Source organism: Phycodurus eques, chromosome 10 (assembly GCF_024500275.1).
Source record: "Phycodurus eques isolate BA_2022a chromosome 10, UOR_Pequ_1.1, whole genome shotgun sequence".
NCBI lineage: Eukaryota > Metazoa > Chordata > Actinopteri > Syngnathiformes > Syngnathidae > Phycodurus > Phycodurus eques.
Window position 1 is genome coordinate 27,499,514 of NC_084534.1, and position 18,360 is coordinate 27,517,873.

Consider the following 18,360-nt stretch of genomic DNA (forward strand, 5'->3'; position numbering starts at 1 on the left):
GGGGGGGGGGTGGGGGGGGGGGGGCTGTTACTGTCAGCGGGTGAGAAACATTTGCGTGCCGGTGCTAAGTGGCCGAGGTCACGCCGCTGTCAGGGCCACGCTTCATTGATGCTGTGAAGAGGTGTCGCCGCACAGGGGGAACAGTGTTAATGACTTAATAATACACCCTGTGGACCCTCACAAGGCATACTTCCTCTTTTGCGATTTGAATTTTCCCCATAAGAAATAACGCAAATAGAATTCCGCCGAGTCGGAGTTTGTTAGTTTATGAGCCCTGGAATTCATTTCAACAAAATGAAATGCTGTGCGTTTTCGGGCACTTTTTTCGTGCGGGTCTACTCGTGATAGACACGCCCACTAAATTTCCTGTTTCTAACTGAAACTGAAATACTTGGACGAGGTCATATTTCATGGACACCTGCAAATGGCCTGCATGTCCCTAAAATGGACGCTTCAAACATAAAATCGCAGACTTCCTATGCTTTTCAGGCGTGATAATCATGTTTACCAAATGTTATGTTGCTAAGTGGAGCTGATTTCATGGGCTGAATTAAAAAAAATAATAATAATAATCCAGAGAAGTAGTTTGTATTTGAAGAACCTTAGGCCAACATAATCCTAAAATGGCCGCTTCAAAGCAAAATGGCTGTCCGCCTATATGTTTTCAGGCAAAGCCTCTTGAGACTTTTTTTGTGGGTTTACTCATGATGCGCGTTTACCAAATTTCATGTTGCTAAGTGGAACTGACTTCGGGGGCTGAATTTCCAAAGATTCCTGTATGGGGGCACATCTACTTTGGTTTGCTTACAAACAATACGGCAAATATGGAGGAATGAAAGTGTTTCATTTCAATCAAAACAATCATTCCGAAGAAACAGAAGGCTTGTGTCTCGTCCAAAGAAAAGGCGCTAGCGGCCGCTAGGTGCACGCGAGCTGCTGCGGATAACGGAAAGGGAAAAAAGCTCATTTACGTCTCATTGACGGCCGCTAAAGTTGGGAAAATATCAAGCGCTTGTTTGGCCTCGGGGAAGCGTTCATGAAAAATACATTTGTGACAGCCCGGTAACAAAGGAGCGTGTCTCCGGCGCCCGCTCTTCCCCGAGGTCGTTCATCACGCCGACCCGACAGTCCGCCGACTCGCTCTTCATTATTCTCCCGCGGGAAAGTTTATTTCGGGCGTCGCGTTTCGGAGTTTCGCCCCACTGCAAGTTTTCGGTCCGTAATTGAGCATTAAAGATGGAAGAGGGAGATCAAATGAAAGTTTAATCATCTTCACGAGGGAGGAGGGGGGGGGGGGATTTGGGTCGCCGAGGAAATAAAACAATACAATTAGAGCAAATAGAGCAGATTGAGAGGGAAGAACACACACGCGATCGTATAATGAGCTGCGCTTTATTTTTTTCATAATTTTTTCATAATTCCAGCCCTCAAGTGACTGCAATATTTTCAGATAGCCTATTTCGTTAGCCGAATAGCCTAAGTCAGTGGTTCACCGAGTACCACCTCCAAAAAAAAAAAAAAATACTGAGCTCTCCAGGTACCAAGATAATGGCCAACATGAAAATACATTAGCGTAAGTGTTCATCAAAATCAGACTTTTTTTTTTTTTACATTTCTAAAATGTTTGCACATTAAGACTGTGCTTACATCTTGGAAAAATTAAAAAACTTTACTAAAAATAGAAGTTTTAAAACAACCACTTTTTACAGCCTGAATGCAAATGTACTAAAAAGTTAAATACAACCGAACTGTACAGGCAGGGATTATTTCACGTACCACAAGAAGGAACCTGAGTACCAAGTTAGTGTTTTTAGTTATTATTCATTGTTTTTACATATTTTAGGCTTGCTTAGCTTTTACTGTTTGACTTTGTGCTAGAATAATAAGGAGAACACTAACATTTGTATAAATTTGGACTGTTTTGCTTATGCTCATATAAAAACTATTTATGGTCATAAAAAAAAAAACGCTATCATTTGTATCAATTTGTATTGGTTTGCTCATATAAAAGCAGGTTAATACAACCCCAATTCCAATGAACTTGGGACGTTGTGTTAAACATAAATAAAAACAGAACACAATGATTTGAGAATCATGTTCAACCTATATTTCATTGACGACACTACCTAGACAAGATATTTATTGTTCAAACTGATAAACTTGATTGTTTTTAGCAAATAATCATGAACATAGAATGTACAGCTTCGATGTACAGCTTCAACTGTTCAACAGTGCGGAGTCTCTGTTGTCGTATTTTATGCTTCATAATGCGCCACGCATTTTCAACGGGAGACAGGTCCGGACTGCAGGCAGGCCAGTCTAGTGCCCGCACTCTTTTACTACGAAGCCACGCGGTTGTAACACGTGCAGAATGTGGTTTGGCATTGTCTCTGAAATAAGCAGGGGCGACCATGAAAAAGACGTCGCTTGGATGGCAGCGTATGTTTCTCCAAAACCTGTATGTACCTTTCAGCATCAATGGTGCCTTCACGGACATTCAATGTTGGTTTTCGGCCTTGCCGCTTGCATGCAGTGATTTCTCCAGATTTTTTGGAACCTTTTGAGGTGGATTTCTTTCCGCCTGTGGTTCCGAGTCGGAGGTCACCCGGGATAACTGCGACTTCCATTGGGCAGGGATGAATGAAGACTTCGAGACACTTGGCGTTTGGGCTAATTCGATTTATTGAACAAGCCTTAGTGTCATAACAGCTGCTTACATTGCCAGAACAACGAAAAAGCCCCCGAAAACCCCTGGATCTCAGTTTATCATGGTTGAGTTCTCTCTCTTAGCCCCTCCCTGGGTGTACCCGGAAGAAGATGGCCGTTCCTCATGACCATATTTGGAATCACACCCGACTGCTGGCGCCTCACATTCGCTCCCCGGTACCCTTATCTTATAAGAAGCAAAACAGTCCTCTTTGCAGACCAGGACGCCTGTTGTGAACCCAAAACATGTTACTGTCTGGGCGGGGCGAAGGAAAACCCTAACAAACGTACAAATGGTTGAAGGAAGTCTTTTGATGTAGAACTTCAAAGAAAAGACTACAGATCTCCAAACATTTGGCCCTCTCCAAGGAACTCTGGCTGTGGTACTATTGAAATATACGACACCTTTTGATGATATCATGGACCGTAGATGATGAAATCCCTAAATTCTTTGCAATTGTACGTTGAGGAACATTGTCCTTAAACTCTTGGACTATTTTCTCACGCACTTGTTCACAAACTTTCGCAGTCTTTGTTGCCACCTTGTCCCAGCTTTTTTTGGAACCTGTTGCAGCCTTCAAATTCTAAATCAATGACCATTTGCTCAAAACCATCGAGTTTATCAGTTTGAACATGAAATATCGTGTCTTTGTCGTGTATTCAATGAAATATAGGTCGAACGTGATTTGCAAATGATTGTATTCTGTTTTTATGTATGTTTAACACAACGTCCCGACTTCATTGGAATTGCGGTTGCATTCGAGTATATGAAAAACAAAATACTAACATTAGTATCAATTTTTACTTTATCTTCATAAAAAAACGTTCGATGTGTCCAACCTTACTATTTTCTTCAACGCGCGTATGAAAAACAAAATGCAAACGTGCTACGCTCGTGAAAACAAAAAGCTAACGTTTGCCCATTTTGTGTGTGTGTGTGTGTGTGTGTGACTGTTTTACCTAAAAGCTCAAATATCAACAAAATGCTAACATTTGTGTGTACTGCTTGTAAACACAATGTTGTGTGTAACTAAATGAGGTGTTTCCTTGTGTTCCTGAACACATCGTAAAAAAAATTTTTTTTAATCAAAAATAAAAACATCTGCGGGGACGGTCGCCGTGGGTGCAACAAATAGACTTCGTGTTATTGCATGGCGCCCCAATTAGCCGCCGGCGCGTGCGTCCTCGACTTAGACACGAGGCCTCGTGCCTAAATCGCTCCGATTGATCGACGGCCCCCCCCCCCCCCACCTCGACATCCTCGTCCTCCATCGCGCCAATCAATCCACCGTGGCTTTCAGGCAATAATCGATCATCCGTTCCACCAATGGGCTGCTTGCCTCCCATTGCGTGTTTTTGTTGCATTAATACCTCAAATAAGTACAAAAGCATTAAGCAGGTTCTAGTTTCATCATTATTTGTCGGTTGGTTGGATTCGGAGGAATTGCAAACGGTTGTTACCTCTCCCAAGGACTTTTTTTTTTTAAACTGATGGCAGTTTGTTTGTTAGTTATAATTTAGGATAATATTTTTTTACTGTATTACTTTATGCTCAAATCATAACTTTTATACCTATTTTAGCCATTTTAGTTTATCCACGAGTAAATTATAAAAACCGAATGCTAACATGTGTATCCAATCTTCGCTGTTTTACTTTATGCACATGTAAAACAAATATTACATTTGTATCCACTTTTACTCTTTTCCTTCATGCTCATATAAAAACAAAAAGCTAACATTTGTATCTATATTCACTTTTTGCTTTATGCTCGTTTATGCAACGTTAAGCGAAGAAAGTAAAAGAATGCAGTTTGCACTTTGTTGTGTTTTACTTTGTGCTTGTATAAAAAATGATTTGGCTAACATTTGGATTCATTTTTAGCTGTTTTACTTTGCTGATGTACGAAGCAAAAAGCGAACTTTTTCTTTTGAGTTTTACTTCGTGCTCATATGAAAACAAAAAGCTTGACATACATTTGTGCCGTTTGACTTTGTGCTTATGTAAAATACTAAATGCTGACACTTATCCATTTTGACTGTTTTACTTTATGCTCAGATATAAGCAAAATGCTCACATTCACATGTATGTTGTGTATTTGTTAATTAGCTCCAACATAGATTTAAAAATGCAACTGACAATGAACAATATTGGGGGGGGGAGAAACGTTTGTCTCACTTTGAAAACATTTAAAAATGAAAATGATAACAATCCTAAAAATCCAGCGGACGGGTGGCAGAAGTGCACGTGTTCCAGTTGGCGGAGGCCATCAGTAGGCTCGCGCCGTCTTGGTGTCCTGCGCCTGGTTGAAGGGGTTGGCGGCGCTGGTGGACGCGCCCTGCTGGGGGTCGATGGACTGGTACGCTTCTCGGTTTCGGCCCACGGAGGGGAAACCTACACGCGGGACAAACACACGCCCAGCGTGACGAGACAACGGTCACCGAGTGGCGGATTAGAAACGGCATTAGCGCACGTCGAGCTTTGTGTCATTGTGATTGGATGGCTCATATCTGTACTCTCATTTCCTGCGCTGCGGTTATCTGCGGTGACACCCTTTTGTGTTAGCATCACCCAAAAAAAAACCAAAAAATAATTATCGCATTTTTCATTATTTGTATGCATTTTTCTTTAAGGCAGTACAATTAACTAGTGGTTAGCACGTCTGCCGACAGTTCATGATTTATTATGTTAATTTAGATTAATTCAGTTAATGGTTTCATGCTTAACTCCACAATTCAGTACTACATAGTTGTCAGTCTTTCATCTGCAAACATGTATGATGTATTCATTGTTATTTATTGTCTTCCCTTTATTGTTTGCATCCCAACTAAAGTGTCCCCCCCCCCCCCACCCCAGAAACAAAATTGGTTCAGTCCAGCCTTGTACATCATTACCGGCTTAATCGGACTCGAAGTTTGTCATGTGTTTTAAATGCAATATTCGCTACTGCGCCAGGAATGAACAAACTGCCTTTTATGTTTTGGGGCGTGAATTGTCGTCGACGGCCTCATTCTTGTCAGAGCGCACGCTTCAAGACGACACAAAGTCGCCACAAAGGCTGGAGACGGACAAAATATCCCATTTGTCACAATTGGCTCCACTTCTGTTGTAGGAATGTTCTCATTTCGCCACTGGAGTCACAGCTGAAGTGTAATTTCCCGTCCGAGGATTCAAATTGGAAAATTATGTTCGCCTGCGTAGTTAGGCTCGCCGTTGATTTTTAAAGACAGTACTTGACAAGACGAGATTTGATATGGATTCAAGACAAAATTTGACATTGCGCTTTCCAGGCGATGACCGTTTCTTGCATCGCTCGCACGACCGATTGCGCAAACTTGTAGACAATGCGGCACGTTTATCACATTTATTCCAAAGTGTGTGAGAGATGATTATTAGCGGTGCCTTGAGATATACGAGTTCCATTCGTTCCGCGGCCAGGCTCGTAACTCAAACCGCGTGTATTACAAATCATCCTTCGTGATTAATTCAATTTGCTTGTGAGTATTGTTATACAGTACTCCGTCATTTATTGCGGCAGTTATGTACATCCCACGAAACAATAGACGAAATACGCAGAGTAAGGGCCAATGATTTATTGTATTACTTATATGCATTTCAAAGTTTCGTATATGCAATTGAATGTCAATATGTGATACTTTAGAGAGGTGCGGGTATTCTATTTGTCCAGTCATACACGCTACACAAGCACACGGCTCTAAAAGCCGAGTGTGCGCTGCTCGACATAATGTAGTTACATCAACGTCAACTCCTCGGAACGTGCTACAAACGGGCAATCTAGTGACGGACTCAGTGTTACAGACGGGAAGTAGGGCCGGCAGATCCTGCTGCTTCCCAGATTTCTTTGCTGTGCTCTTTTTGACTACAGGGTGTAGAAAACCAAGCGAAACGTTGCTCTTTGCTTGCATTTGTTGCTGTCCAGTGTCCATATTGTTATGAGTGTGTGCATTAAACACACAACGGGCTAATGTTGTTATTTTACGTTTCATTTGACGGTAAAGCTCAACTGGGAGTGGCAATAAACTGCTTGAAGCCTCTTTTTCTTAAAAAAATAAATAAATTCATAAATTCTCTATCTGCCAAAGTGCTGTCGGTTTTTTAAGTGCGCTGAGTTCGCTGCCACCATACAGCGCTCGCAAGTCAGAGCAAAAAAAAAACAAACCAAAAAACGAACGAACGACGGCTCGTATCTCGAGGCATCACTATTATTATTATTATTATTATTATTATTATTATGCAAAAACTCACACAAGCCCACGCGAGATTGGCGGCATGAATAATACATAGATGCAAATGTATGAGAACAAGCACAAACGAGGTGTGAGGACACACACACACACACGCACACACACACGCGCTTAGAAATACAAACAAACAACAAAGAGACAATAAAAAGTGTCCTCGTTGTTCTTCCCTTTTCATGAGCTCACTTCCTGTGCAGAGGGGGAATGGAAGGCAGATGATTGGCAGAGGGAAAAATGGGGTTGGGGTTGGGGTTTGTGTGTGTGGGGGGGGGGGGGTCAATAGCGGCGTCCGATAAATGCACTGTCAGCACTGTCCGTCGTGCAGCGACTGTCCACTGAGGTCTCTAAGTCTGGGAGGTCAAAGGTGAAAGAGGGGGAGGGAGGAGGAGACAAATGAAGACATGAGAACATTCTGAGACGAGGCAGAAGGGGGCAACGTGGCTTGCAAGGGAGGAAGTTGGCCGACCCTTCCACAATAAGAGATTCAGACAAAGATTAGTTGTTTTTTTTCTCTCCCATTTATTTTCATTCTCTGTTAATTGACTTTTTGGACGTCGACTCTCCAAAACTCCATTTTTTTATTTTTATTTTTTTATTTATTTGTTACAAATTTCTGCATTCTTGATATTTTTAGGAATATTTGTTCTAATTATTTCATTCCACATTTTCATCTGATTTCATTTCACTCAGCATTCACGCACATCTTCTCCAGAAATTGCATCGGTTAGTATTAAATGACTATTTATTGCTTTTAGTCATAAATGTTTAATATTTTTACTGATCATTTAATCATGATTCCGTACAACTTCATTCGTTATTTTTTTTAAACAAAGAAAATGGTGTTCATACAAAAATGATTTCTCTTCATGAATATTTAAATATACGTTTACATTTTTCATTCACGAATATGAAAAGAATATACATGATTTGAATTCACTCCTGATGTCAGCAAACCGTTTTTTTCTTCGTTTCTCATTTTGACTGTGAGGGTTAGTTTTCATAAATATTTCAACAATGTCAAATGAATATTTATTGTTTCAACTCATTAACTGTGAAAAGTTGAATTATACATATGATTGAGTCAGTAATTTTGAAATCAACCTTTTTTTTCCCCATAAACCTATGAATAATTCACGTTTGAAATTTTGTAAATGAAAATATTGCGAAAATAAACCTGATGCGATATGATTTTTGATTACCAATAGCTATTTTTTAAACATTTATTTTTCATGATTATTATTTGTTAATTTTTTTATGGCTTCCGATTCGCTAATGTGACTCTTTCCGCAAAGCCTGCACGCCCGACGTCAGCTTTGAAGCGCCGTCGCGATGGCTGGCAAAGCCCCGATGAAGCGGCAGCCGTCCGATCGCGAGCCTCGGAAAGCGCCGCGGCCTGCGGGCGGCGCCTAAACGCTCGTGCATGCGTTCCGCCGCCAATTAAAAGAGACATCAGTCGCTCCGCCGCTAATAAGAATCTCAAGCCTGCTGGCTGACGTTAACATAGAACATCAACATCAATACACAAACACCAAATATTCTCTCAGTCCAAATAGTCGCCAGTAAACTTACGCTGCTTTTTTTTCTTCTTCTTTTTTTTTTTTTTGCCGCTTTTGAACCCCGCTTTGAATCGCTACTCCCTCGACCCAACAAACCCCGACCCCCGAGAAACGGACGTCAGTCTTCACTGAAACTGAGACATCACGGTGGGCGAAAAAGCGGTTTCGCGTGGTGCGTCTCGGGCATTTTACGGCATTTACAGTCTTGTGACTGTAAATGCCAAACACGCATCGTGACAACAGTACTCAAATGCACTCGCTCACTTCGGTTACGGGCAACGGTTTAATGGCTGCACTTCAACGAAGACGTGAGACCACTTCAATTGGCCCGGCGTGACGGTAAAGGAAGCACTCGATGAGGTCAAACAACCCGAACCAGCTCCAACCGCAACTACAGTATAGCCTCAACCCTAACCCTCCAACGAACCTCAACGCTAACACAATCATAACCTGAACTTTCACCCCAAGTGACCGTAACCGTTCGAGTTGGGGTTCCTACCCCACCCCGATCCTAACCCTAACCGCGGCTCAATGCGGTGTGACTACGACAGGACGAGAAGGTTAACATATGGCTCCAACATTTGACAGCTCAACCGGATGTGAGCTGCCGATATCTGGAATTCAGTTTTGCGTCGTTTCAATCGGCCAAATGAAGCGGCGGATATTTGTAACCGGAGTTACGACTTGTCCAAACGATGCAGATATCTCCGCTTCTCAAACCGCCATCACAGCTCTCTCCAATTCAGACAGATGTCCATCGTTCACTTGTGTATGTCTGCGCCCGAGTCGTAGATATTCGCAACGAAAAGCCCCAAAAGCCAGCTCATTTGTCCGATGCGGAAGAACCATTCCGCGATCGGTCGTTTCAACAAGTCGCAGTTACATTACAGCTATCTTGAATGACAATTACAACGATTCCAAATGGAATTTACTACTCGCCCGAAAGGCCTCGTCGATATCGCCGACGCCAAGTGCGAAGAGTCCAAAATCGGCTCGCCGTATTTACCTTAGATTATTTACCTTACCTTCATTCATTCATTTCCCTTAACTTTGAGATTGTCCCTCGCATGCTTGAAAAAGGTCCGCACGGGGTCCCGCGCCACTCATTACTTTATTTTGCCGTCCGCCACTCACCAAAGTTGACGTAATCTCCTCCTCGCTCGCGGTACATCTGGTAGACGAAGAAGCAGGAGGCGGGCTTGAGCAGCAGGCTGAGGATGGCCATGCCGGCGCTGAAGCGGAACACGTCGCGGCCCTTTTCCGACGCCAGCTCGCTCAGCGAGTAATAGATGCCAAAGTGGACGATGTCGGTCAGGATGCTCACGGCCATCCCGATCAGAAACTGCGCCCGGCCGAAAAGAGGGAGAACCTTACCTCAAAAAGTGCATGACTTCGGCGTTCCGGCCCGTAACCCCAGAACCCCGAAATCCTAACCTCCACCGTCGCCCGCATCCCGACCGGGCGCGAAGAAGCGTGAAGACAACCTCGGTCCCCAATCCGACCTCAAAGGTATTATTTCGCAGTACTTTGTCAGCCGAACTTGTCGAGCGGATACCGTACGGGCGACGCAAACCGTGACTTGTCGCTCGAAACCCCCCGGGCTGGAACGCGAACTTCGAAAACCCAACGCTAACCGTAGCCACGCTTGTAAAAGGTTCAGTAGCTGAAGGCCATATTTGTGGCGAGTAGAAGTTCAACCGTTGAACTGTAAAATCAAAAGATATGAATACCAAGAAGCAGAAATACGAACAACGGTGTCAAGTACAGCTACATGAAAACTCTACCCGAGTACCGTAACGCAGTATTACGTCACGGGAGCGAGCGAAGGTCGAACCGAAGGACGAGCAAGCGAAGAAGCTGTTTTGGGCGACACTCACCATCAGCACGGCGTCGACGGAGTCCCTGTGAGCGATGGCCCACACGCCCACCGCCAGGACGCTGAAGTTGCCCCAGGCGAAGGAGGTGGGCAGCCACGCCATGCAACCCCTGCCCACACACACACACACAGATGCGTACACATCGCAGGCAAACGTGCGCATGCTCGGTGACCTATTGGAGGTCGACGTGGGGGGAGAAATTCCTCAAGTTTGTGAAGAAAAACGTGTTCACTCACCAAACTGTCAGCAGCCAGTGCACCAAAACGATGGCCTGGCAGCCCCGCAAAAAACACGACAAATGGAAATGTTCACCGTTCGTTCAAAACAGTCAGAATAATACAGACATGCTCCTCAACAAATAAAGACAATAATAATCATTGGATGACACTCATAATGCACGCAAACAAATAATGCATCTACAAATAGAAAACAAAAAATTTCAAGTCAATGACTAGTTCTTGACAATAAATACAATAAAAATGAATTCATCACATCCATTTAGCGATGACACTTTAGTCCAGGAAAAAAAATGGAATGGAAATCATTTCATAACAGTAATCATACAAGTTTATTATACAAGTATATAAAAAAAAAAAGTGACAAAATAAAAATTAAAAAAACACGATTATAATGAAAAATGAACGTTCAACTAGAAAACAAAAAAAATATTTAAACAAAAAGCCAAAATAAATGATGAATTTCTAAATAACAACAATAATTCTACAAATAAACACTTGAATAAAAAGGATTTAATCACAACCTGTATAAAAATAATACATACAAAATAATAATTAAAAGAAAAATCTACAATTAGAAACTGTGTTTTTAGGAAACATGTTGCAAGTAACAAACCAAGATGATTAAAAAAAAAATCACAATAATAATAATAATAATAATAAAGTGTTTTTTCCATTCAAAAACAAGTGGACAAGACGAGTGTTACAACGCTGTTAATTTGCTTTCGTTTGATTTATCTTCCGCACTTCCACACAACGTTATTGTCATTTCATTTTTTGAATGAATTGAAAGAATGAATGTTAAACGCCCATAAGGAGGGTCCCCCAGCTAAAATGATCCCAATATTATAATAATTTATATATCATTAGTTGGACTTCCGATCCAGATTCCTTTGACGCCCTCCAAAAGTTCCTTTTTGAGCCCCAGAGCCGCAGTTTGCAAACCCTGTGCAAACCTAACACATCCGTCAAATGAGCGACGGCCAAGTTGTCATCGGGAACCTCCCGATTGGGCATTTGTCATCTTCTCGTCGCGCCCATGTCAATGTGTTGGAATTGTTAACTCCAAATAAGGTTTTTCTCTTCCCCCCAAAAGTTCCAAAAACGCCACCGCGACACGAAAACGAAGGGTTTTTAAAAAGCGGCTTACCTTCAGATTGATGGCAGGAATTTCCATAACAAGCAGCAGGGCTCAAACCTGTCTGAGAGTTTTAAAAAGAGGAACAGCACAGCACAGCGCGCAAGGTTTTGGCTTTTTTTTTTTTTTTTTTTTTTTTAGCCTCGGCTTGCAAACAACGAACCATGTGACAGCACCCTGACTGCTTCCCATGTGACTCACACCCACCCTCGCCACCGCCTTCCTCCTGCTCAACTTCGCCCTCCGACGCTTCCCGCCTCCCCGAAAAGGCCGACCGCACTTCTTCTCTCTTGATTTGATCACAAAGAAACAAACAGGAATGTTGTCGTGGGACATCAATTCCAGGACAACGGAATGCCAGCATCGCCTGTACAGTAAATAAAATATTTGTTATCATGCTGAGAGATGATTTCTATTCCCATAACTTCCTTTTGGGGGGGGAAAAAAAGTTGTTCGAATGAGTCAAGCAATGTTAAATTCCCTTTTAAGAAATACATTAAATGGACATTTTGAGTGCTGCTCATTTGTTACACAACAAATAGTTTAATCTTAAACGCGAGCACAATACAGGGAAATAAGAAAAAAAATGAAGAATAAATGAAGAAGAGTGGAACAATAAACTTGATAACACGACTAAAAGTTGAAAAGAAAACGACACCTTCATATTCACAAATCGTTTCACGTATTAGGAATCGCCTTGCAGTTGCAGATGATATTCAGTTTGAGACAAAAAGACAAATGATATCAGTTTCTGTGTGCGAGATGAATGTCAACAACCTTGAAGAAGAGCAATTGTTCCCGGAGCACACGAGCAAACGACAAAAAAGGTACATCGTCAGTGCCGGGCGGAATCTTCGCATTTCTAAAACCTAGACCTTTCCGGGAACCAAATAAACGGCGCCTGCTTTGCGTCACCGAATGCCGCTTCATTCAAGTCGGTCTTGCACGTTATATTGCCATCATCAACATCGACACAACACAACACCAAAATCGTGTTTCATGGCTAATTTCAGTTTAAGCGTTCAATAGAGCTAATGGGTTTGTTCGCAAACTATTTATACAACTTTAAATTGGTTAATAATGTGTAAAAAATAACAGATGATGTGGGAATAGACCTATGGTATCGATTAGTGACGAGAATATGAAATTGACCATATTTGGACATGTAAGGTTCCCGCCTAACAGCCACATATATACGTTTATCAGCACTGCGATGTTCCAACATTATAAACAAGCAAATTAAAGGGGTTAGGGTACGGTTGGGGTAAAGGTAGGGTTAGAGTTAGGGTAGTGTTGGGCTTAGGTTGGGGTAATTCTGGGGTAAAGGTTAGGGTAGTGTTGGGCTTAGGTTGGGGTAGTGCTGGGGTAAAGGTTAGGGTAGTGCTGGGCTTAGGTTAGGGTAGTGCTGGGGTAAAGGTTAGCGTAGTGCTGGGGTAAAGATTAGGGTAGTGTTGGACTTAGGTTAGGGTAGTGCTGGGGTAAAGGTTAGGGTAGTGCTGGGGTAAAGGCAAGGTTAGTCTTGGGCTTTGGTTGGGCTGGTGCTGGGGTAAAGGTTAGGGTTAGAGTTAGGGTAGTGTTGGGCTTAGGTTAGGGTAGTGCTGGGGTAAAGGCAAGGTTAGTCTTGGGCTTAGGTTGGGCTGGTGCTGGGGTAAAGGTTAGGGTTAGAGTTAGGGTAGTGTTGGGCTTAGGTTAGGGTAGTGCTGGGGTAAAGGTTAGGGTAGTGCTGGGGTAAAGGTTAGGGTAGTGTTGGGCTTAGGTTAGGGTAGTGCTGGGCTAAAGGTTAGGGTAGTGTTGGGATTAGGTTAGGGTAGGGCTGGGGTAAAGGTTAGGGTAGTGCTGGGGTAAAGGCAAGGTTAGTTTTGGGCTTAGGTTGGGCTGGTGCTGGGGTAAAGGTTAGGGTTAGAGTTAGGGTAGTGTTGGGCTTAGGTTGGGGTAGTGCTGGGGTAAAGGTTAGGGTAGTGTTGGGGTAAAGGTTAGGGTAGTGTTGGGCTTACGTTAGGGTAGTGCTGGGGTAAAGGTTAGCGTAGTGCTGGGTTAAAGGTTAGGGTAGTGTTGGGCTTAGGTTAGGGTAGTGCTGGGGTAAAGGTTAGCGTAGTGCTGGGGTAAAGGCAAGGTTAGTGTTGGGCTTAGGTTGGGCTGGTGCTGGGGTAAAGGTTAGGGTTAGAGTTAGGGTAGTGTTGGGCTTAGGTTAGGGTAGTGCTGGGGTAAAGGTTAGGGTAGTGCTGGGGTAAAGGTTAGGGTAGTGTTGGGCTTAGGTTAGGGTAGTGCTGGGGTAAAGGCAAGGTTAGTCTTGGGCTTAGGTTGGGCTGGTGCTGGGGTAAAGGTTAGGGTTAGAGTTAGGGTAGTGTTGGGCTTAGGTTAGGGTAGTGCTGGGGTAAAGGTTAGGGTAGTGCTGGGGTAAAGGCAAGGTTAGTTTTGGGCTTTGGTTGGGCTGGTGCTGGGGTAAAGGTTAGGGTTAGAGTTAGGGTAGTGTTGGGCTTAGGTTGGGGTAGTGCTGGGGTAAAGGTTAGGGTAGTGTTGGGGTAAAGGTTAGGGTAGTGTTGGGCTTAGGTTAGGGTAGTGCTGGGGTAAAGGTTAGCGTAGTGCTGGGTTAAAGGTTAGGGTAGTGTTGGGCTTAGGTTAGGGTAGTGCTGGGGTAAAGGTTAGCGTAGTGCTGGGGTAAAGGCAAGGTTAGTGTTGGGCTTAGGTTGGGCTGGTGCTGGGGTAAAGGTTAGGGTTAGAGTTAGGGTAGTGTTGGGCTTAGGTTGGGGTAGTGCTGGGGTGTAGGCTGGGTTAGAGTTAGGGTAGTGTTGGGGGTAGCATTCCCTTGTGCTTCAAAACGTCCGCTCGTTGACATCCACTCCAAGCACGGGACGTCGCCCGTGTGGTCACGGTCGCCGTCTTCCCACAGACTCCTATCCTCCTCTTCCTCCTCAGACGGTGATGAAGCCTCCTTGGTCACTACTGACCGACTCGGGCACCACACAGCGGCCCCGCCTCTTCGTTACGCGCCGCTTGCGGTGGAATTTAGCATAGCAACGGAAGCCTGTGAGGTCACAAAATAAAGAGTCCTTTTGGAATACTGCGTTCGGATGTAGGAAGATGGACTGTGCGGGTGAGAGTCGAGGTACATCCTCACCTTCCTCGCACATGCAGTCGTCGTAGCACTTGTTGTTCAGGCCTCTGTTGTGAGCTTTGCACTCGTGTTGCCTCAGGTCGCAACAGGAACCTTCAGTTTTCAAAACAACTCTTTTAACATTTAGCATTTAAAAAGATTCCTTTAGTCGAGATTGAGAATTTGTCCCGTGCGATGGCAACCGACCGGGCAGACAGTCCAGATGGTGGTCACATGGTTCGACGTCGTCACCGTCCGCTGTCCCGTTCCCGCCGCTGAGATTTTTACTTCGCCTTTTGTCTGCGGATGAGAAAACAACGAAGCTGGACCCGTTTTTCAAAAACTCCCGACAACTGGAAAGTCGGTTCAACTTCCAAGTTTTTGGAGGCGGACCTTTCTTCCTGGAGGACGGCCACGCATCCACAGGCTTCATGTCCTCGTAGTCGGTCCAGTCGAAGAGCGCCATGTCCAGGGTGGGCATCACCTCGCCTTGCCCCTTCCCTCGTCCGGACCTCTGAGAAGAGATAGCAGCTTGCCGATACGGAACCGCCATCCAATCAATCAAGGGACACGAGCCTCCGCAAAAAAAGTACAATTAGTCCGCTATTTCTATTCGCAGCCATCATAAACGAGCTTTTGCCGGAACCAAGATGCATTCGCATTTCCTTTCAACCAAATATCAATAAGATTGATTCGACTGATTGAGGTCAGCTCATCGATAAAACCTCAACACGAGACTTTTGGGGCTGCTCTCGGGTTACCGGCGGTTTGGCGGAGGCCGGGGGCAACGTCGGGGGATGCTCGTTGGCCACCGTGGCGACCGAGGAGGAGCCGGAGCCCGAGGGGGCGGAGTCGGGGGAGGGGCCGTCGCCCGCAGCGGCCGAAGAAGACGAAGATGAAGGAGGGGGCTCGTCCGGTGGGACGCCCGACCGCGGCTCCGGAAGAAAACCTGCAAAATGGAAGCAGAATATAAAGTATGTGCTTGCTGGTACTTTTCGTTTGTCTTTCTTTTACTTTAATTACTTTGTAGTCCGCTGGCATGGAAACAGGAGTTCAGGACATTTCGAGAGGGACTCTGAAAATGACTTCATCAAAACCATAAAAGAATGTTGCATGTGGGTGCTGTTTAGGGACGGTGTAAAAATAGCAGAAAATTGCGACTTCTACTGGCAGCGTAAAAATGACAACAAAGCTTCATTAACTTCGATACACACGCAGAAACAAATGAACACACATTTGGGTGTGTTGCCAATGCAAAGCTTGTCCAGGAATGAATTCTTGAACAAAACAAACTCTTACTACTTGATTTTTATTTATTTTTTAAATACAAATAAAAATGGCATTCTTGTAAGATTATGAATTTTATTTGAGGGAAGAATCTGACTTTATTTTCAAAAACCTTCATGGACTTCTTGAAAAAAAAAAAAAAGTGTGCCCATGTGATGCCCACCTTGCCCATGTCGTCCTTTGTGCCGCCTCCCCCCGCGTCTCCTGAGCTGCGATTGGTCGGCGTGACCTCTTCCCTTGCGCGTGCCCTGTCAGCTGGTTCTCTCTCAGGCCGGCTCTGCCCCGGCCCGTCTCCGCCCGTACCGGACGCAGACCCTCCGAGCCTGCGCCGTCGTCCTCGGGGCGGGCCAGAGGGCGTGCCGGCCCACGGGAGACGGGCCCGCCGCCCCGGCTGCTACGCGTCACCTTCACGTCGCCGTAGCCCGGCGCGGCCCGTAGGAGGTGCTGCGACCGTCCTCCGGAGCGGCGCCTCCTCTTGCCGAGAGGGACGCCGGAAGGATCGGCGGCGAGGGACAAAGACGTCAGCGCCAAAAGAAGCGCCAACGTCAGGAAGAAGGAGGGCGCCATCGTCTCTAAAGCACAACGGCGTCACCTGCTGAGAGGAGAATACAGTGATAGTGACAAATGTCCAAAATGTGGGAACCCCCCCCCCCCCAAAACTGGTGTATTAGGAAATAATATTCCCCAAAAAACAAAACTTGGCCTCATAAATAAATACATGTTTTAAAACAATCTCTTCCTAAAGATCAAATGCAAATGTTTTCACCTTAGCACATTCACTGCCATTGACGGCTTTAGAAGTCAAATATCCATGCTAACTGGGAAGGGTGGCAGTGAATGAGTTAAAAGTTGAATACAACTGACCTGCACTTGGGCAGTCATCATTTTGTCTCCCACGAGAGGGACCCCGTGGACCAACGGTGGTACCTGTACGTCGTGACAGTCGCTTACCTAAGGGATTAGCTCCAGAAGTGTGCTTTGCTTTTTCTTTGGCTTTTTTGTTGTTGTCGTGTACACCAGTCGAAGTCATAGCAAAGAGGAAAGTGTGATGATCTTACAAGACAAATAAGGTTGCATTTTTAATATCTTAATATGAACAGGACACTCTTGTAAAAGAGATTTTTATTTCTGAATGAGGTTTTCCTGGATGAATAAAGGTGAAATACATTTGAACAAATATTTTTTTTCTCATAAATACATATATTTTTTTAAATCAATAAACAGTACAGTACTATAATGTGCTCGGAAAAAACATTCTCGCAGATGTGCGACCTCTCAAAAAATAATTCTGACTTCAGACAACATAACTGTCACCTAATTTTTTTTAAAAAAACAATATGCCATTATTTTTGGAAAAACAACATTTCTCATTATACATTATTACAACATTTTTCGTGAAAAGAAAAAAGAAAACGTAAAAATTACTCTTTATCAATAAATGTGATTTAAAAAATACAACTTTATTCTTTTAAGATTAGATTTTTTGTGTGTGAGAAATATCTGGTATTTTAAAATAATATGGCTTTATTCTCAAAACCTTTTCTTCATACGACTATTCTAAAAAAAAAAAAAAAGTGATTTTATTATTGTAATCGGATTGAGATGTGTTTCTAATAAAAATATGACTGTTCTCAAAAATATAACTTTATTCTAAAAAAAAAAAAAAAAAAAAAGACTAAATAAAAATGATCAAACAGAAGCAAGAAGCACATTTTGCATGTCATTAGCCTAATAGCATAATTGCCTATGTGACTTAATGCAAATCAATTAAAAGAAAAAAGAAAAATTGCGATGCACTTGTTAAAAATGTAGTTCACTCTTGTTTTCTGACAACGTTCCAATATGACTTTGGCCGCTTTGCTATTAGGCTAATGATTTGCAACTCGAGAGGTTCTCCGTCCTGGTGTTGGTGCTTGCGGGATGGCCTGGCACTTTTGAGGAGAAATCTCTGATGGAGAAGAAAAAAAAAAAAAAAAAATCATAAATCCAAACATTAAATCTCAGCCTTTGTTGGGCAGAGAAGAACCTTTCCCTCGTCCTCCGGGATTCCGACGGGGATCCGAAGCGAGCGCATTTATCAGGCGATAAGGAGACGGCCGGCCGCACGTTTGCGCTTCTCTCCCTCTCACAAATGACTTCCCGGCACAAAATGACACAGAGCGCTGCGCTCGTCCTTTCCGGCCTTCCGTCGCCAGAGTCGACGCGT

General features: G+C 43.9%; 2 protein-coding genes across 3 annotated transcripts; both read right to left on the bottom strand.

The window, feature by feature from the left end:
- Nucleotides 1-4,901: 4,901 nt before the first annotated feature.
- On the bottom strand, nt 4,902-11,882 carry agtrap (angiotensin II receptor-associated protein). 2 transcript variants are annotated; one of them, XM_061688637.1, is made up of 5 exons: nt 11,786-11,882; nt 10,636-10,670; nt 10,400-10,508; nt 9,657-9,864; nt 4,902-5,098 (listed from the first exon to the last, which is right to left on the bottom strand). In XM_061688637.1, the coding sequence occupies exons 1-5, from the start codon at nt 11,810-11,812 to the stop codon at nt 4,974-4,976; spliced, it is 504 nt and encodes a 167-aa protein (XP_061544621.1). In that variant the 5' UTR covers nt 11,813-11,882; the 3' UTR covers nt 4,902-4,973. The 2 variants fall into 2 exon arrangements, with proteins under 2 accessions (XP_061544621.1, XP_061544622.1); XM_061688638.1 differs by lacking the exon at nt 4,902-5,098 and adding an exon at nt 6,925-7,316.
- Nucleotides 11,883-13,900: 2,018 nt separating this feature from the next.
- draxina (dorsal inhibitory axon guidance protein a) lies at nt 13,901-16,725 on the bottom strand. Its single transcript, XM_061688374.1, is given in 7 exon segments — nt 13,901-14,798; nt 14,892-14,981; nt 15,075-15,167; nt 15,261-15,381; nt 15,629-15,816; nt 16,318-16,405; nt 16,407-16,725. Coding segments are annotated over 7 exon segments (1,008 nt in total). The 5' UTR covers nt 16,722-16,725; the 3' UTR covers nt 13,901-14,685.
- Nucleotides 16,726-18,360: the final 1,635 nt, after the last annotated feature.